Source organism: Plasmodium gonderi (genome assembly GCF_002157705.1).
Source record: "Plasmodium gonderi DNA, contig: Chr08, whole genome shotgun sequence".
In the NCBI taxonomy this organism is placed as follows: Eukaryota; Apicomplexa; class Aconoidasida; order Haemosporida; family Plasmodiidae; genus Plasmodium; species Plasmodium gonderi.
Genome location: NW_021628933.1, coordinates 874,089 through 895,175, shown reverse-complemented (window position 1 = coordinate 895,175; position 21,087 = coordinate 874,089). Strand labels below are relative to the sequence as shown.

General features: G+C 30.8%; 5 protein-coding genes across 5 annotated transcripts; 2 read left to right on the top strand and 3 right to left on the bottom strand.

Moving 5' to 3' along the window:
- Positions 1-1,627: 1,627 nt before the first annotated feature.
- On the bottom strand, positions 1,628-4,052 carry PGO_081780 (N-acetylglucosamine-1-phosphate transferase; the record flags this gene model as incomplete). The annotated part of the gene is made up of 6 exons (XM_028687400.1): positions 1,628-2,125; positions 2,432-2,499; positions 2,940-3,000; positions 3,153-3,203; positions 3,384-3,514; positions 3,818-4,052. 6 exons carry the CDS (start codon positions 4,050-4,052, stop codon positions 1,628-1,630), a joined length of 1,044 nt encoding a protein of 347 aa, XP_028543201.1.
- Positions 4,053-5,863: 1,811 nt separating this feature from the next.
- Positions 5,864-9,292, bottom strand: PGO_081770 (hypothetical protein, conserved; the record flags this gene model as incomplete). Its single annotated transcript, XM_028687399.1, has 1 exon — positions 5,864-9,292. One exon carries the CDS (start codon positions 9,290-9,292, stop codon positions 5,864-5,866), a length of 3,429 nt encoding a protein of 1,142 aa, XP_028543200.1.
- Positions 9,293-12,140: 2,848 nt separating this feature from the next.
- Positions 12,141-13,530, top strand: PGO_081760 (protein kinase; the record flags this gene model as incomplete). Its single annotated transcript, XM_028687398.1, has 4 exons — positions 12,141-12,445; positions 12,578-13,116; positions 13,248-13,296; positions 13,440-13,530. 4 exons carry the CDS (start codon positions 12,141-12,143, stop codon positions 13,528-13,530), a joined length of 984 nt encoding a protein of 327 aa, XP_028543199.1.
- Positions 13,531-14,168: 638 nt separating this feature from the next.
- Positions 14,169-16,799, bottom strand: PGO_081750 (hypothetical protein, conserved; the record flags this gene model as incomplete). The annotated part of the gene is made up of 1 exon (XM_028687397.1): positions 14,169-16,799. One exon carries the CDS (start codon positions 16,797-16,799, stop codon positions 14,169-14,171), a length of 2,631 nt encoding a protein of 876 aa, XP_028543198.1.
- Positions 16,800-18,174: 1,375 nt separating this feature from the next.
- PGO_081740 (ATP-dependent RNA helicase) lies at positions 18,175-20,652 on the top strand (the record flags this gene model as incomplete). Its single annotated transcript, XM_028687396.1, has 2 exons — positions 18,175-20,176; positions 20,303-20,652. The coding sequence occupies 2 exons, from the start codon at positions 18,175-18,177 to the stop codon at positions 20,650-20,652; spliced, it is 2,352 nt and encodes a 783-aa protein (XP_028543197.1).
- Between the last annotated feature and the right edge of the window lie 435 nt (positions 20,653-21,087).

Genomic DNA, 21,087 nt, shown 5'->3' with positions numbered 1-21,087 from the left:
CATAAAATAATAAAAATAAAAGGCCATAAGGTTTACCTTTTGAAAAATGGCCACCTATGTGCATAATATAAATAATAAACAAATAAGTATATATATGTATATACATACATGTACGCATTCACACATGTATACACATACACATGTGCACATTTCCATATTTTTTTACCTATTTGTTATATTTTTTTTTTTTTTTTTTGTTATTTTATTCCTCTCAGTAAAAGTCACTCCAGAAGTTTACACACAACAGCCGCTTTAAAAAGTGTAATCGGGTAGAGGAACGAGTGAATGGGTCTAACAAATCGACCAGAAAAGATTATCCATATGCACATATCCCATGGCTACATGTGTAACTCATGTTGTTATAACTGTTTTAGAAAAAATGAAACGACAAAAGTAACGTTTCACGTATTGCAAGGAAGCGTCGTATGGAAAATGTAACTTGAGTGTATATGGTTGTGCATCATATGTATAAATATATAGTTTCATATATACGTGCATCTTCAAAAGGTATATAAACAAATATTACCATAATATACCATTACGAACATGCAACGAAATAGTACCATGGAAAACACTAGGCCAAAAAAAAAAAAAAACACCACGAAATAAACGGAAGAAAAAATATTATTCGCATCTTTTTCATCTCAGATTTAATCTCACACAAATACTCTATCTCCGCGTTACTTTTTATTTATTTTTAAACTGTTCAAATGATCATTAAAAAAAAAAAAAAAAAAAGTGAATAACAAAATGTATATATATGTATATGTGCACATTTCCATGTGTACCTATATACATGCACACCAGAATGACATTTTGACAATGATGAGAGAGTTAACACATTAGGACAAAGAAAAAACGGAGGGAGTAACATAAAGAGACATTTCCTTCAGTGTTTGTCTCCTTCGTTTTTATTGAAATTGAAATTTACGTGAGTATCCTGGGGAATTTGACACATTTGTGCATATACGTATGTGCATATATGAACAGACTAGCATTATCAGCAGATGGGTAGATGGAGCCCACGAACGAATACACATCCTCACGGCGAATGTACTATTTCCACTCTATCTTTTCTAACGAATAGGGAAAGAGCTACAAACGTTCTTATAGACCTTCCACAAACATACACAAATGGGAAATACTTAAAATTAGGCACATACACGTGGAACACAAAAAATATGAACATTTTTTTTTTTTTTTTTTTAATGATTCCTTATGGAATAATTTTTGATTTTTCAGATGGCTGGAAGTTAGATTAAGTTATGGTGCACAACCTGGGCAAAAAATGCTAACTAATGAAATCTTCAAACTTATGTGTGAATAGTGGAGGACTCCTTGAAATTTGTATAAAGTGAATCTCAAATCAAGTGGTGTAGAAATATTATTTCCACAAAAAATCAAACAGTTTTAACATATTAGTACATATAAATGTGACTCAGTTCAAAGGAGTTTTGTAATAAGGAGCTAATTCATACTGCCTGCCATGTAAACAAAAAAAAAAAAAAAAAAAAAAAAAACACGCACACACTATATGCAAGTATATACGGGTATATATGCAGATAACTGTGCACACTTGTCCTTACAAGCGCACCTACTAAGTAGGCTTATATGTTCACGATCTCTACTACGTTGTGTCGATAAAATATCGCAAAAACAAACCAAGGGAACATGTTCCAAATTGAAAGAATAATAAAAGGATAACTAAGTGATATTCTGACAAGGGTCCAAATAAATACAAAATCAAATTTATAAGAGTATAGTTGTGTGAATGCATTAATTTATTCGTTCTGGTATTTATAATTGGTAATCTATGCCTTGGACAAGGAACAAAGTTAAATAATTGTGGAAAAGAAAGAAAAAAATTCATAAATTGTGGTATCAAAAATAATATCAATGTTTTAGAAAAATGTCCAAATATAGAAACGACAGCTAAAAAAATTCCACAAAAATATGTTAAGGTATTTCCGACAAATCCTTTGGCAGGGTAAAAATTAAAAGAAAAGGTAACCAAATTTATGGATATAAAAGGCAATATAAATATTATCGATAAAAAATGTTGTTTTAAAATTCGTGATCCTTCGATGCTTCCACCTCTTCCCATTCCTATGTTTAGGATAATTTCCTGCGTCAAGAAAGGGGCCATAAAAACATGATCAAGCATATGTGCTTATGTATCTGCTTACTCATATGCTTACATATTTGCATGTACATATATTCCCCTCTACACACACATATATATTTGTGTCTTTTCAAAAAAAAACTCTTATCTCGAAAAGGAATCTTTGCAAGATAATAAATTATACGCATTCTCACTATTCCATAATTTAATGCGCACAGTATGAAAAAATTATGAACATGTTACAAACTACTGTGAACACAGTTTTCATTTTCTTAAAGACAGGTGCACTTTACTGCGTAATATTATTACTATTAAATTGTGGATGGAAATGAAAAAGGAAATGATTAAGCTCTGTCCTATCTCTAACCCATTGATTCCTTCAAACGGAAAAAAAAAAAAAAAATTCACAATGAAAAATTCGTAACCGAAAATTTCATAAATATGCACCCAGCAAATGCGCCAATTTGGAAAATAATCTAATTTTACACACACACGAAAAAAAAAAAAAAAGCCATCTACCTGCATATATGTTTATTGCGTTGGTACAAAAAACTGACAACAAAGTAATATACAAGTAGTAGAAAAAACCAATATTTATCACCCTTTCCTTACATATAAAATTTAAAAAACTTGGAATTCGAATATTTGTCTCCCCTGAGTAGGACAGTAACAAGGGTAAGCTAGCTAAAAAAAAAGAAATAAAAAAAAAAAAAAAAATTATGAACATACATAAAAAAAAGAAGAAGATATATGTTTGTATACAATACAAGCAACCCATATGTGTCTCATTCTATTTTTATTTATAAGAGAAGAAAACCGAAAAAGGGTAGAACAACTTTATATCTCCACTTCAATTCGACAACATCATCTATAAAACCCTTCATTAAAATTGTTAAAAGGAGTAGGGAAAAAAAAAAAGTATAATATTAAATGTGATAATATGACAAGGCGGAGAAATGCGCTATCATTTCTTCTTGGAAACATGTTTATATATGTATATATATTCATATGAATATATGTGTATGTATACCAAAAAGGTCATAAAAATAATGGACAACAACCCAGCGTTGTACTCTAGAAGCTGAATACACATAAAAGGAGGGGATTGGGGAATGAATGGCACTGATACGTAGAACTGTTACATATCACAGTTTTTATATTTGTTATAAATCACTATGATACAATCAACATTATGTAAATAACACCGTTTTGTTGTAGCTTTTTATTTTTTTCCCGTTTTTTTTTTTTTTTATCTGTTAACAATTTTATGGTCGTCGTAGTATAACAACTGATAAAAGAGGACGAAAATAAAATACAAAATGGAGGGGAAAAGGCCAATCGGTTCTGCCACCTTGTTCTTAATAATTTTGTTTAAATCTATGCCATATAATCCTGAAGAAACGGAAGGGATCAGGTAGACGAATTTTTTTTTTTTTTTTTTTTTTTTTATTTACTACATTTTTGAGTGATTCTAAATGCACACACAAGTGTATGTATAAGCTAGTGTGAATATATCCATATCAAAAACATTTTTCTCCATAAATATCGAAATTATGAATTGGAACTCGATAAGTAATTGTCCCGGTGGTCACCGAAACACTCACATATGCGGTAACTTGTATATACCAATATATACAATGTCTATGTGTGGGTGACTAAACACTTGCAATTTACCATCGCTCTATATATGATTACCCTTTTCATGCAAAAAGTTTATAAATTTGGGGAGACATATAAAGGAAACTTTAAACAGTAACAGACACGGCACAATATACAGAAGAATTATGTTTTTATATGGTGTATTTTTTAGGACATACAATACAATTAATAAGTAAAAAGTTAGAAAAAAAAATAATAAATGTTCAGGTATATTTTCCTTATATAAGTACCGTTTACTGTGCATAACAGTACTTGTATATCTGTTCTTCATTTTTGTCAAAAAATTATAAAGAGAAAGTTTAGTGGTAAGGAGGAAGAATTAGTATATGTATATATATATATATATATATATATACATATACATCTAATGAAATAGTTTTTTTTTTTTTCTTCTTTTCTCTATACTATCAAAAGGATATTTATTTAAAAACATAATATATTCTCAAACAAATATCAAATTGTGTGTAGCTCAGCATTTCAATTATGTCATTAACAAATTTATATATCCCACTCTTTCTCTCTTATTTATATACCCATCTTGTTTTCGCAGTTCTGGAGTCAGGAAAATTTTGTTCATATGTATGTGATGTAATCATAGCATAGAACGGGAGAGGTATATATTTAAATGTTTCCAAAATGGAATAAATAAAATTATGTATCCATTTGTTTTCTTCTCTATCAAGGGATTTTTCTATAATCCTGTTAGCACCTTGAATAATTATATCTACGCAAAAGATCAATCGATTGGGCGTTATACATAAAAATTTACATGTATATATGTTCATTTATTCGTATGCAATGAAAGAATAATAACCTCTTCTTAGAACGCACCTTCATTTTTCATTTGGAATATTATGCCTTCGCTTGCGAACCTAAAGCATTATATATATATATATATATATATATATATATCCTTATTTCGAAATAGCTCTTAGATGGGTAAAAAAGTATACAAGGACAAATATGGAACCATTTAATTATCTGACTTATCCTCTTTTCCATGAGTCGTAAGATTTTATTTATTATCATGTAATAAACAAACCCAAATGTTTGCGTAGCAGTAACTTGGACCATTTTCTTTGAGTATCTTATCAATTCTGTTGCAGAGGATACATACATATGCAAAGTACCATTCATTCGGATATATACCGATGCGGTAGTTATACATTTCTCCTCGCACTATTAACAACAACGTAAATTATGCACTAAAAATTATTGTTCTTTTCTTTTTTTCCCCCTAGTCAGAAAATAAAATGAACTTATTTTGTTGTTCTATATGACAAATACAATTTTATAAACACTCAAAATTGTTCCAAAAAAGAGGTATACCAAAAATTAGTAACGTAAAAATATAGAACGTGTAATGCACGTAAGTGTATTATTTCCTCACCACCACTTCATTCCCCTCATTTATGGTATAGCAATAATACTTGCGAATTGTGCAAGTTCATTTTCATAAATTAAGATGACAAACTCGCTAATATCAAATAGTGTTAACAGGAGTTATTCGTAAAATATTATGTTTCTCAAGAAATACATTTCATCTGTGTGTATAAAAAAAAAAAAAAATATTAACTTGTAATATGAAAAGAATGAAAAAAACTCATATGGGTCATATGAAATGGTGTAGAGGAAAGTACAATTTTTGTCTATCAAAATATCACACTGCTGTACTTCTCGAAATGAACAAAAAAAAAAAAAAAAAAAAAAATGATTACGACACAACGGAAGGAGAAATAAAAATTCCCAAAAAGGCATGAACAAAAAAGAAGAACTCATAAAATTTGAAACAAAAAAAAAGAAAGAACTAGGAATAAAATTAATGACAAGAATAAATGTGAAAATAATTGCAGTAGTGACATCCCTAGTAAATGAAGCGCATATTCGTGATACTCCTCAAACATGCACCATCATCATAATCATCATTATCATCATTGTGCATGTGCGGAAAGAAGTGTAATTGCGTTTTTGTATACACCCTGACTATGTTACAGCTTAAGAATGTGCATTTATACTTGCAGTTACTAAGTGACAGTTGAAGAGCATAAGCAACCCGTTTATAGCTTTTGCTTTTTTCCCTTTTTAAATAGAAAAAATTGGACAAATGGTAACTATCAAGTAAAATATAAAAACAAAAAAATATAACAAAACGAGTCTCCTTAAATAAATATTGTTCATATGTGTTATGTAGTTGTATGCTACTTGATGAGACGTGATATAATAAAAGGTTGGCTCAAAAATGGGATTATGCAACGAGTATTTATCCGCACAAGAAGAGTCATAATTTTTATGTTCAATCTTCTTTTTAAAAAGGCATGTATAAAATGAATATCTTTTGTGTTCCTTTTTTTGTTTTAATAAGGAATTTTTTTTTTTTTTCTTTTTTTTTTCCTTATTTTTTCGAAAAATATCATAATATATATTTGTCAACTGGACTTTCTTTTTGTGTATAAAATGATAAAATTTTTTATTCGTGCGTTGAAAATAATTTTCCAATGTTTTACTTTCATTTATGCCAAAGAAATTATTAATATTTGTTACAATAATGTGAAAAAAAACACTCAAATAATTATCGATAAAGTATTCTACATTTTTAATAATATAATGAACAACATTTTCATTTTTTTGAATCATTTTAATACATACAGGTACAGAACCTTCTTTAATAAGTTCAGCTTTCGTAATTATATGCTTTTTCCATTTATCTACACAATTTCTAATTTCATTAAGTACTTTCTTTTTTATTACACATTTTAAAAGGTTATTTCTTAAAACCACGAGAACATACACAGATACGTTCGTACGATAAGCAGCAGATTTATCAAAAAGGGACTCATCATTATTTGAAATTTCTGAACTTCTACTATTAGTACACTTCTTTGAAAATATATATATCTGGTAAATTCTTACGAAAACAAATAACGAATCATTATTCACATTTATTCTTTGAATGTAATATATTTCATTAAAGTTATTATCAATATATTCATTTGTTAATAATTCACCTTCATTTCTTGTCTCATCCTGACAGTGATCATTAAAACCTTCTTTTGCACTTCCCTTTCTATGTTCTTTCCATAAATTCACATTTTTCAATTTCATATTTTGATCTTCTCTCTTATTATGCCCTCCAATAAGAACATTTCTCTTGGTCATGTTTTTCCACATATCGCCAATACCAAATCTTCCCCCCTTAGAGCAATTGGCAGTCCTCCTGTCATTTCGAATTTTTCTACTTATCACCTTAGTCGTCCTTTTGATTACAAACATTTTTTTTAACTTTTCAAAAAATTTCCTTCCATTTCGTTTTCTTTGCATAATATCAAGATTTTCTCTATCAGTTTTTACTTTCTCATTTTCCCCTTCTTTCTTCTCAAAGGAATTTCCCAAAGGTTGATTTCCTACTGATTTTATATTTGTCGAGTTGCATGTGTCGATGCTGCTCCTTGTATATATATTTGTGAGTATTTTCTCTTGGACATTCTTCCCTGTTCCGGAATTTTCCAATTTTTTATTTTCTTCACTTATTATACTTTGGCCCCTCATATCGCACAGGACTTTCTCTCCGTATAGAGAGCTCCCCTTCACCATATTAATGTCTTTTAATTTGTAATTTTTATGAAAACAATCTGCTTGCTCAGAAAAAAAAATTCTATCTTGGCTTAGTGATCTTTTTCCTACCACTTTATCACCACACATGTGGTTAATCTTCTCACGAATAGGATTATTTATATTTATCATATTGCATTCCATGTCATTTTGATTGGTTGGTAACATTCTTTGACAGCTGCATCCGTTTGTTGTTTTTTCCTTCTTAATAACTACATTTTTTTTTTTCTCATCTGGATTATTACTTATGATATCTTTTATATCGAGGTAATTTTCATCATTTGAATAATTTTGCTTTTTATTAAAAGAATGCATCGTTGCTAATTTCTTTGTGTCTTCCTCTTTTTCTACAATATCACTATTTTTGTGCAAAATTGTTTTTTTTCTTAATTTATTTGAATCGTCCATTTTTTCTCCTTCATTTGTGCACAAGGAGTATGCGTCCTTTTCAACACATTTTTTTTCATTCATTTTATTCTTCCATTGTACTTGTCCAGAAACGTTCCCGTTTTCATTAAAAACCTTTCCGTGGTAGGTTAAATCAAAACTTGCATGATCAACTAACAGTCGATGATTCTCATTATGGTTATTTCTAACATCGCCGTTTGAGTGAAAACTGCATTTTATTTTGTTTTCTTCTCCATCACAAATGTGGGATGGTATGCATTTCGAAGGCTCAGCACGTAGTAGTGACTCATCTAATAGATCATAACAGAAGTAACAATATTCATGAACACAAATATTACATAAGTATGTACCAAAATTAAAAGAAGAAGATTGCTTATATGTTGTTACCTTTTCATTTGTATGTCCCCTAAACTGCTTTACGTCGTAAATGTTTTTATTGTGCCCTATATTATATGTCGATATGGAGTTATCACTGTTTTCTTTTATGAAGTTCAAATAAAAGGAGTTAATATCCAAGTCTATTTCAAAATTACATATTTGCACCAAATCTTTTAATTCTTCGTCACACAAATTTAACAATTGTTTTATATTTTTTAGGTATGCTCTACACCCCTTGTCCCTATGTCTGTTGCGGAATTTTTCCACCCCCCTTGGGAACTTTACACAATTTGCTGCATATTGGTTTGTTCTTACATTCGTACCCTTTTTCGTGTCGTTCAGGTAGTTTTCGTTTCCCATATTTTGAGACTCATCCAGTAAAATCTCTCTTAAATGATCTCCCAAATTTTTATAACTGCGTTGACGTGCCTTCCATTCCTCCCACGTGAAAAAGTACAGCCGACCACTTGGAAAATTTTTTTTTTTCTCACCATTTGGATTAGTCAGATAAATTCTGTCCTGATTCAAATCACTGAAAGAGCCATTTGACGAAATTTTGGTAACTTCATTTTTGTGAACATTTTTTAATTCACCTTTTTTTCTGGTGATAATTTCAAGGAGTGTACCAAATTTATATTTCATTTTTCCGTATCCGTTGTCATTTTCCTTTCGTTCCAAATTTCTTTTCTTTTTATTGATTGATTGATTCGTGCTGTCTTCCCAGCTATCTAAAAGAAAATTTTTAAGACCTTGCTTTGAAAAATAATTTAAATTTTTCAACTGTTTTTTTTTATCATCATCTTCATTAACAACATCACATGCGAGATTGAGTGTCCGTTCCTCTCCCCCATTTTCACCTAACATTTCATATACAATGTCCTTCTTCTGCTTGAACCCACTTGATAAATTAAAAATTTTGAATTTCAAAAAATCAATTCGCTGATCCAAACGGATTAACTTAGTATACTTCTCCCTTGGTATGCTTTTTAAATTCACTTCTTCAATTAAATCGATACTTTTTTCCTTCAGCACTGAGCCTTTATTTCCCTCCTCTTCACCATTCAATAAACTCACATTTAGGGAAGAACTTTTTAAATCATTTATATTTTGTCTCATGCTGAATAGTGCCCCAATTTTCATTAAAAAATAATTCTCCACTTTATGTATCTTTACAAAGAAGGATTTGAAAAAAAAAAAACAAAATAGGAACAATCATTTGAAGGGATACTTTTCATAAATTCCATGAAAATATATAATACACTGATACCGTTTTTGTATAATAATGGAAAGGTAATATCAGACTTATAAACTGGAGTTTTACACATCATTATTTACGTCACTACATATGTGTATATATCAACTTAAGGATATGGTTGGAGTAAAATAATTCCCCATAATCCACAACACAATTTGTTCTATGATCAGTTGTTTCGCTTAATTCTCGCTTTTTCAGATAAACATGGAATAGCCGAATTTCATTTTTTGTCTCTAACCTTTTCTTCTTCTTCTTCTAGTCCTTTTTTTTTTTTTTTTTTTCAATCACATATCAGCAAATTTAATTGTAAAAAAAATAAAATAAAATGAAATAAAATAAAATTCCTTGGTTTACAAAAGAGAAGAGAACTCTTCATCAGTATGCCACCACTTGGGACAAAAAAAGCAAACGAGTGAAAAAGCAAGTAAAGAACCATGTGCATATGTATACAAATGCATACATACATAACACATGAACAATAAATTTCCCTATACTGCCAAGTCCTGTATGTCGAAAAAAACTTCCGAAATAGTTGTCTCACAACATAGTTGTTAAGTTTAAAATATTTGTGCTTATCTTCCCTTCCCTTTTTTTTTTTTTTTTTTTTTTTTCGTTCCTTCATGTTGGTATATTCCTGTATATACCATTACAAAAACATTTTCCTACTCCAACGAAAATTTCAATACGACATTTCGATCGACTTGAACTTTTTAAAGATTTTTCATCAAAGAGTGGATATATAAAAAAAAAAAAAAAAAAAAAAAAAGAGGAAATCTACCTTTTCTCAATCTTCAATGAAAAAGTACGAATATTCGCAAATAGGTCATATGCATATTTTTTTATCCATATGTTCTAAATGCAGAATTAGTCCACATGCATAAAGCTCAATTCAGACATATTCATTGCTACAGTAACCTATTCAGAAGAATTAAATCATGTGGGAAAAAAAAAAAAAAAAAAAATATAAGAGACACACAGTGTTATTCCAGGTATTAATTAATTTTTTTTTTTTTTTTTTTAAATTTTATAAATTTTTCTTTTCCTTCTTTTTTTGGCACATCACAACCATGACGTTATAAGGCCTTTCCTTTGCTAGTGTCTCAATCTTGACATACTAACCCATTTTCCCTTCGTTTTAGTCTAATATTCAAATCTCATTATGTTCACTTGTTAGTTGTTATATGTCTCCACTCTTATGTCCCTACACACATGGGTCTCCTCATTTTCGAACACTCCCCATTGGGGATGTTCATATAAACATGCATATTAACACGTGTACATATTATCACGTATACATAGTAACATGTGTACATGTATGCAAAACGAACAGGTTCCTATGAATGTGCTACTTTGTCGCAGAGGAACAAGGGAATTAAGTTCGCTTTGAATTGAAAACAATAAAGGATAAATCAAATTGTTGATTGAGAAAAAAAAAAATATATATATATATATATATACATATATATGTACGTGTATATGTGTATATACCGCACATAATGCTACTTTTGTGTATAGGCATTTAACACGCAAAAATTTAAAACATCAGAATGTGCAATCAGAAAGGGAGAGTTACACGTGTGAATGTACATGTCTTTATCTCCCCTTCTCGATCTTTATTCTGCTTTCTTTCATCTCGCGCTGCTCATTTTATTTATTTGCACCTAAGTTGTGCTCATGGGGAAAAGTTACGATTTTCTAGAGAGAAAAGAAATTCTGCGTAGTCATATTTTCCAAAACATGTGTATGAAGTAGAGAACATATTTCACTTCGCTGCTTCCGGTTGAATGGGTATAAAAAGAAGACACATGTCATTTAATGTTTCAAATCACTTCGCCAAGTTTGACCAAGTGGGGTAAATTTGAACCACTCCTAAGCAGTTCTAATCACTAGCAATAAATTCCAATAACTTCCAATCATTTCGCATAACTCCGACTAATGTTGATTAAATCACGATGAGCACTTAAAATAATGCTAAGAGGCCTTTTGTAACATTCAAGTGCAAAACGCAAAAGTAAATAGGGAGAAATAAGAAAGGATGAAAAAAAAAAAAAAAAAAAAAAAAAAAAAAAAGACATCTTTCTTTTGCATATTTTTTAACTGCGCACTTTGCATTTTCACTGTTTCAGAAGATCGAAAAAAAAAAAAAAAAAATTTCCTCTTGGTTCATTTTGTTAACTTGTCCATGGAATCGGTAAAACAGGTAGGAGTCTTATTATTTTATCGCTTTTCATTATTTTTATTTTGTCAGTTATTATCACTTTTCATTATTTTTATTTTATCATTTTTTATCATTTTTTTTTTTTTTTCGTTTGTTTATTTTCTGCACATTTTCTCGTTTTTTACCACCATTAGGCATATCCTTTCGTTTTCCTTAATTCGTTCTGCTGTGCAAAAAATATATGCACACTAAACTTTTATGCTTATATATGTACATTCTATGATTTTACCGGGTTATATGTATGCACGCGATGATACTGCGCACTGCCCAGCCCAGTTAACCATTTTCCCCTTACAGCTAAGATGCACAAAGGTTTGTGAAATTGTGCACGATGTGAATAGGTGAATGAATACATGTCTGCATAGCCTAATTAGTCTTTTTTTTTTTTTTTTTTTTTTTTTTTTTTGGTTTAAACTCCGTTTTAAAGTTCACTCATATTTTCTCCCTTCACAATCGGTTTCACTTCAATTTCCTCTTCCAATTCCACACAAATGGGAATTCTGTACGCCACGAAAGAAAAACACACCAAGTATTTTCATCGCGGGTACGTGATAGAATCGAGCTCAAGACATTCGGACGATGCGGAATTATATGCATGTACATTTTTACGAAAAGGAGAGAAAAGGCTAGTGAGGAAATTATGCAAAAATGTGCTGAATGGAGCAACATTTGATTATTTGTTAAAACTGAGGACCCTTACATATGATAGTGCCTTCATTATGCCACGATATTTGTTAAAGGTTTACAACATGTACAAGGACGAAAACAGTGTGCATGTCGTTATGGAGAGATGCACGTAAGTTTCACTGTCTGTTCTACGCATATTGCCGTTTTGTCAACTCATCTATTCTATTTTATGCATCTAATTGATACTCCATCTTGCGCATCTACACCTATGAACGTATTCACCCTTCCCAAATATGCACAGGGGTGGGTTCCTCTTTGACGTGCTAAAAGAAAATGACACCATCATTAGCGAGAGGATTCTTGCAGAGTGGTTCTCGCAAATCATTAGTGCTTTGTTATTTCTAGAAGAGCAAAACATTTATCATGGAAATTTAAATGGGTATTGTGTTTATTTAAAAGATCAAAGTAGGGAAGAAGTACGAGTGAGTTTATTGAGTAAAGACAAAAAGTATGACAATATCGATTACAAGGGAGATTTATATGGATTGTTTTTTATTAGATCACCACAAGAAATAAGAAAAATGTATTATGATAAAAATAACACTTGGTATATTGGCTTGTTGCTTTATTTTATGTTAATGGGTTCATACCCATTTTTCAGTGAAGACGTATTACAAACATATTCAGATATTGCGCAAGATGAAGTTTCTTTCGTTCATTTAAAATTTGAACACACTTATCTCAGCAATGATATTTGCAACTTTTTGAAATGTGCCCTTGAAAAAAATTACGACAAGAGACCGTATCTATCTGAGCTCGCGAATCATCCATGGATTCGAGGTTACTTCTAATATTTCCATATTCATTAATTTAGGGGTCCACTATGATGCCTTTCTTGTTTGTGTCTTTGAAATCCACTTTGTTCATTTTTATTATGATTTTTTTTTTTTTTTTCCTTCCATAATTTGCAGATAGGGAGAAACTCTCCATGAACAACATCATAGATGAAAAAACGAGAAAGTAATTTCGTTCTGTTTGCTATGTACATCTGATTCATACGGGTTCCTCTCTGCTACTGAAGCAACATACTTCCCAGCATCACCACGTCACCTTCAAGGATAGTATATATTTTTTTTTTTTTTTCTTTTTTTTTTTTTTTTAAGGTCAGCCCGAGATCTAATCAAATTCTTAGAACAAGAAATTCTGAAAACAGAGGAAGATTACGATGAGGTTGAGTTTAATAAAAACTGGTGACTCGAAGCATTATTTGTCACCTCCACTTATTGGGCGAAGTGGGAGAATGTCGCAAATGCAGACGTTTCAGATGTCATACGTTAAAATTAAGGATAATGCAGTTTGTATGATTGAATGTGCCCAGTGCTCTTTGGGTCACTAATAGCATGGAATTTTTTTTTCTCTCCGCTCTCTCTCCATTTTCTTTCCATTTTCTCTCCTTTTTTTTTTTTTTATTTTTTAATAATTATTGCTTTCTCACAAAAGGGGAAAAATATTTTAATCAAGCGATTCGCTCCCAAATTATCTCAAAGCATCGCACCTTAAATTCTTTTTTCAGAGACTTAAAGAAAAAAAAAATAATGGAGTAACCTCTTGTGTGTGTTCAATAGGTCTATCTACTTCGACCTGATATATCCGCACGGTCTCTTTTAAGAAATTAATGCTATGCAATAGTAGATCGTTGACTAGACACGATTTTTGCATGTGTAAATAATTCTCCAGCATAACTATAAGTTCTGTTGGATGATTATTCAGTTAGTTTTTTTTTCTCCTCCTTTGTCTTCTTCTCCGTCTTCCCCTTCTCACATTAGGAAAAAAATCCCTTTTCCTACCACTCACTTTGTGTCGTGCTTTTCTCTTCATCCCCGTTCGTATGCCTATCTCTTCTTCTTTCCGTCGTAGCCGTAGAACCAAAGAATGACATTCATGAGGAGTGTCTCTTCATAGGCCATATTTTTCACAGAATGAGTGCAATTATCGAAAAGGAAAAGTTTCGATTTTTTTTTCAATGCACGCAATCGGTTATACAAAGAAATGCTGTTGTGATGAGAAACACGCATATCATCCTTAGAAGCTATAATTAACATTGGAGTTGAAATATTTTGTACATCATATAATGGAGATAATTCATATAATTTGGAATATTCATCCTTACTATAAAAGCAATCGTACTCTGAATTTTTATTGAGTCCTAAATTTAGAAAATAATCTGGGACATCACTAGAATACGTGGACAAAACCCATTCAAACAATCCATTAATGACACAACAACTTTTAAATAAATTATATTTTGTTACAATAGAGCACGTGGCATATGCACCATAAGATCCACCATACAAGTAGACATTTTCATAATCTCCAAAAAAATTATAAAACTCTTTAAAAGTATCCATGATATCCTTTATTTCAATAGAATTTGCATGACCATTCAGAATATTCGGTTTATCTGAGAAACTTAAGGATCCAACATAGTTAATACTCAAAATATCAAATCCACATGCAGCAAAAAAAATGAAAACATTTTTATACTCATTTAAGAAAGTACAATATGGTCCTCCATGTATATACAAGATTAAATTTCTCATTTTTTTTTCATTAAATAGGTTAAAATTTGGCATGAATAATCCCTTCTTTTTTATATCATTCAAAAAATCAATTTCATTTTCGTATAGCATATTGAAACTAGCATTTTTTCTCCTCACATATGGATGCTTTTCTTTAAATAATGATGTTTCCATTTGACTTAATAACATAAAAAGTTTTTTAGAATGGTCATTTACATTTGCATAAATTATACTTGTCTGCTTTGTTTTTATCGTTTCATATGCTGTAAAATCTAAATTGTAACTTCGCACCTTTGTCAGATAAATGAAATCTCCACTTATGTTCCCTTCGTTAAATATGCAATAAGCCAGGACATCATTTAGAAGCATATTTCTTATGCTCACAAAAAGGTTATCATTCTTCATGCACAGAATTTCAATACTTGTAGTTTTATCATTTTCCATATATATATTGTGAATTAAAATACGGAAAATTTTCTTTGTAAAAATATGAACAGCAATAGCAATTTTGTTGCAATAAAAAATCGTATTTAAAAACAGATAAGGGTAACAACATCCTTTTATTTCATTCGTATATAATCCTCTAAAAAATCCTGTGTAACATCCCTCTCGAATTATAATCTCTGTCTCTTCCTTTTTGTAACTACAAATGTCGTCTTGATTTCCACAATTCGGTGCTGTTGAACTAGTTTCATTATCATACTCATTAAGATCCTCGCTACTCTCAATACTCCCATATGAACCGCCTTCAAATGGAACTTCTTCATGCTTTAGTCCTTGGGAAGACGAAACGATTCGTGTTTTTTTATCCCTCAATTTTGAATCCTCCTTCACAAGCTTAATTAGCACCAAATTGTATTCCATTAAGTGCTGTTTCGATTCTTCATTTTTTGAAAAAACTACTAAGCAAGCAATATATACTGAAGAATCGTCGTGTCTAATTACTATTGGAGATGCAATATGTTTGAAGTTCTTCCCAGACAGCTTTGCATATGCACAGCGGATGTAATTTTTTTTGCTACGTTCACTTGTTGTGATACCTATTCCATTTGATGATGTAGCTCTGCTCATTTTTCCATCTTTTCCATCTTGTCCATCCCGGTCTCCCTTGTCACACGGATCTACATCTGCATCGTTCAGCGTGCATAGATACAAATCGTTAGGTCTCACATTGAAGGCGTATATTCCAAGTCTATAGGGTACAGTTCTATATGATAAGCAGACAAAAGATGTGTTATCAATAAACTGAGGATTGTAATAACAGCCTGAAATATCCTTGACAGTTACATACTTTATGGTGTTATCTTCTAAATTGTAAACATATAAATTGAAAAAAGTGTAATTGAATTGCTCACCAAACGTTTCTGTAAAAATATGATTATTAAGTTTTTTTAAATTTTCCATGTCTTTTTTTTGAGATAAATTATTTTCCTTTTTTAATTTCATATCATCACTTTCAGCACTATATATCATAAGGGTATTACTCAAATTGAATGAACAAAAAGATTCATGCATAAAAAATTTTTTATGAATATCATTACTAATTGGTGCACTATTCATACAAGTAAAAAAAAATTTCCCATTATTTGTTTCATTTTTAAATAAATCTATTCTCCTTTTATTTTCTTCATTACAAAATAAGCACCCTATACTACCATCCTTCGACATGTACATTTTTAATTCTCTATCAAAAAAACTGTTACTTATGTCTAGATCATCTTGAATGTATGATATTTTATAAACCTTTTCCTTATTGCATATCTGATAGTGAATTATACACAACTGGTACATTTGCAATTCACTCTTGTTTATCCTTCTTTTGACCTCTTTTCCAAAAAAACATTTTTCAATTATATTTCCTCCACAGTAGCATATATTGTATGCTTCTTCCAGTTCCTTCATGAAGGGTGGGATTTTTTTAATCCCCGTAAATCTATTCTCCATATTTTTACACTATAGCAAAAAAAAAAAAAAAAAAAAAAAAAAAAAAAAAAAAAAAAAAAATACGATATACTAAATGCTATTGGAATGTAGTGACAAGGACTTTTAATAAACTCTCTAACAGAAACTCATCCGTTTTTTCCACAGATTCATGTAGGCCATGTGCTAAAATATGTTATTGATATATAGAAATGTAACATTCAGAATATTACTACATGGAATATGTGTGTTCGTTGTTACGAAGCATCATAACATGCCAAACAGTTCTCTCCCCTCCCCCTTTTATTCCAATCTGTGTTTACAAAGGAGTGATAAAATATGTAGATTCATGCATATAAGTGATATATATGATCCCCTGATATAAGCCTACGCACATGTATATATATTGTACATGCATGTGAATATGTATTAACTATATGCCACACCTCCCCCTAACAGTGTGTTATTATGAGTGCTTTAATGCTGATCTCCCAAATGCAAAGAGCAGTTGAGATGTGTATATGTGTGATTTCCATAACGACTCGTGTGGCAAAGGCATGAGTGTTCAGAATTTGCTACAATGTTTATATTCCCCATGAAAAAAATTTCATACAGAGAATAATGTTTTTCATGGATATCACGTCACGAAACAAGCGATCGTATGTGTCGTATCGTATATGCATATATGTATGTTTTATTTTTTTTTTTTTTTTTTTTTTTTAACACGCTACCGGTTGCCCTACAAAATATGTTTACTTTGAGCAATCTCTCCCCCTCCAACTCGTCACATGCAAATGTTCATGAATTTGCGAATGCGTTTAATTTTATGTTTTAAAGAGCCAGAGTAAAGTACATAATTGAGAAAAAATTTCTGCACTCACTTTCCGCATTTTAATTGTCGTATCTTTTTTCCCTCATTTTTAGTCTGTTCGAACGGGATATATTTTTTTCTTTTTTGCTCTATACATATTCACGTGCATATGTATACACGTACATATATAGAGACGTACATGCATATATATTATTTGTTTTACCCGTTTACTTTCTTTTTTACTTTCTCGTTCGTTTTTTCCCGTTTATTTATTCGTTCGCGTTTGAATTCATATTATCACTCTTTTTATCCCTCATTTTATCGCACATTTTTTATGGTTTAAATACGCTGATCCCCACAAACGGTATTAAGGCACGTGCGTGTACTTACCTGTGGCAACACATATATATATATATATATATATATATATATATATATATATATATATATATATATATATAAGGACTTATTATGGATGGAGAAACTGAATGTACAGGGCACATATAGTGAAGTGTTGAACAAGGTGCGTAATACGATTAATATCCAGATGAAGTATCATTTGAGAAAGTATATGAATTGAATGTATAGATGAATGGGCAGGCGAATGAACAGATGAGTGGGCGAGTGAATGAGCAGGGGATCGACCAAAATGAAGAGTCCTTTTTTGATCAAGATGAAAAATCCACGCATGAGAATGGGAGAGATGCAAAGGAAAAGGAATCAGGGAATGATGAAATCGACCCATTGGACGAATTCATGATGGAAATAAATAAGGTTCTCGAGGAGGAAAAGCAGAATGCCAAAGTATACGAAGAGAAGAAAAACAATTTAGTACCTAATGAAACAAAAAGTGTAAGCAGTAATTATGTAGACAATGGAGGGGATAATTGTGCAGGAAATAGAACAGAAACTCGTAGGGGAAATAATAGCAACCGTTGCAGGACATACTTCGTGAAGCAAAGCAAAATTAATCATGATACAATGAAAGATGAAGAAAGGACAAATGATCATACATTAGATAGTGATGAGAAAAATGGACATACGGCAAATTACCTTGCTTGGGGGGGGGGTCATACAAACCAAGATGATGATAGCCTAGATGACAATGACGTCACAGCCGATATTTACGAATTTTTGGAGAAAAAAAACGAAGAGATGGCCAATGAAAAACGGCGTGCCGAAGCACATGGAGGGAAAAATGCTACACACGCAAGAGGCACGATGGATGATCACGAAAAAGATTCAGAAGATGGAGACTTTTTCCACAACGAAAGAAATAACAATAGGGAAAACGAGTTAATAGAAAATGATATTAATTATGAAGAAATACAACTTGACCATTTTGACAAAGACATCTTTGTTACAGATGCAAGTATTACAAACTTTACCCTAGAAGAAAGTGTAGAATATAAGAAGAAAAACAATATTACAACAATAGGATTCAACGTTCCCAAACCCATTTTCTCCTTTTTACAATTAAAAAATGTCATAGATAAGGACATATTAGAAAATATGTACAATGTATCAATTAGTATTTTGTCACCTATTCAAAGTATTGTTATTCCAATTTTTTTAAGTGGTCGAGATTTTATTGCTAACAGCAGAACGGGTTCAGGAAAGACACTGTCATTCATTTTATCTTTAATAATTCATTTGTTAAATTATAAACAAATTGAAAAAAATAAAAATAAAAAAGTCGACAAGGAAAATATCCTAGACGAACAACAAAATTTGACACCATCACACATAGTGTCATCGTCTTTGCATAAATACAATCCCTCATCCCACGCTCTCATACTAACACCTACGAGAGAGTTGTGTGTGCAGATACTTGAAAATATTAACAAACTCTCCATGAATAAATTAAAATCGTGCATTTTATTTAGTGGAATTAACTATAAAAAGGCGTATGATGATATTCACCGAGGAGTGGATATCATAATTGCAAATGTAAAAACGTTAATAAATTTTGTAAATAAAAAATATATATTCTTAACTAATATTAAGTATGTCATTTTGGATGAATTTGATAGACTTTTTTCAAAACAATTTGTTCATTCAGTTACATCAATTTTGAAAAATATAAGGCCAGATGCAATTAAAGGATTATTTTCATCCACATTTTCTGAACAATCATGTGAATTGGCCAAACCGTATTTAAATAAAAAATTTATCATAATAAAAGTAGGAGAAAATAATGTTCTCATTGATAAAAAGTTTTATATTATTGAAGAAAATTATAAATATAGTTATTTACTAAAGTGCCTCCATACTTGTATCCCAAATGGACAAGGATTTATTTTTTGTAATAGCAAAAAAAATGTTATGATTTTATATGAAAAATTGAAAAAAGAATTGTCACTCAGGCATATATCCTTTGATTATATATATGGAGATATAGACCAAACCGAAAGGATGTACAAATTCGAGTCTTTGAAGAAAAAAAAAACACACATTTTGATAAGCACAGATCTTATGGCAAGGGGTATAGACGTCGTCAATTTGAGCTTTGTCATCAACTACGACTGTCCTAATGACCTTTTTGTTTATATCCATAGGATAGGCAGATGTTCTCGTATTAACAATAGAGGTATGTGTGCATTTTTGCAATTGCTGTAGAGCTAGCCAAAATGGTTCACGTGGTATGACTTTTTTGCCTGTATATGCATATAAAAATATGTGTACTTTTTTTTTTTTTTTTTTTTTGATTTCATAGGACACGCCATAACGTTCATACAAACATCAGAAAAAAGAATAGCATTTCTGATTTACAACTATTTAAAGAACAAAAAAGAAAAAATAGATGAAGAACTAGAAAACTTTATTCTGAAGAACAACCTGCATAACGATTTTCAAATGAAAAAAATGAAAAGGAAAATGAATGAGACCATTTTTAATATATCAGCAAAGAAAGCAAAGCAACCAGATGATGATAACTCATCATCGCAAAATGATCTTGCATTTAAAAGAATGTCTGCACCATCTACAAATACAGAAGATGCTTTAAAAAATGTAAAATTTATTTCACCAAATGATATTTTATCATCTTCAGATGAAGAATATTAAAAAAAAAAAAAAAAAAAGCATAGCTCATCCAAATTACTGGTTTATATAGTTCGGTTTAATGGGTATCATTCCAATTTGGAAAAATTCCCCTGCGTGTTTTGTCTTCTTCATGGGAGAAATATCAGAATGGAAGAGAAAAAATAAACAAACAAACAGACATGCAGGAGGGCAGACAAACAAGCAGGGGGTGGGTGGGTGCAGCAACCAGCTTCATAAGGGTTTTTATTACCCCGATGCATATACATTTTGCGCGCCGTCAATAATGACAAAATCATATTTTAAGTAAATAACTCTTTTTGTGAGCATTGGAAAGAAAGTTAAAAGGTATACATAATTATATACGCCTCCGTTTGTGCATATCATGTAGGTGCACAAAAGGAAGATTGTAACATCCTCTACATGGACAAATGTACTCTGAGAAACAAACAAGGAATA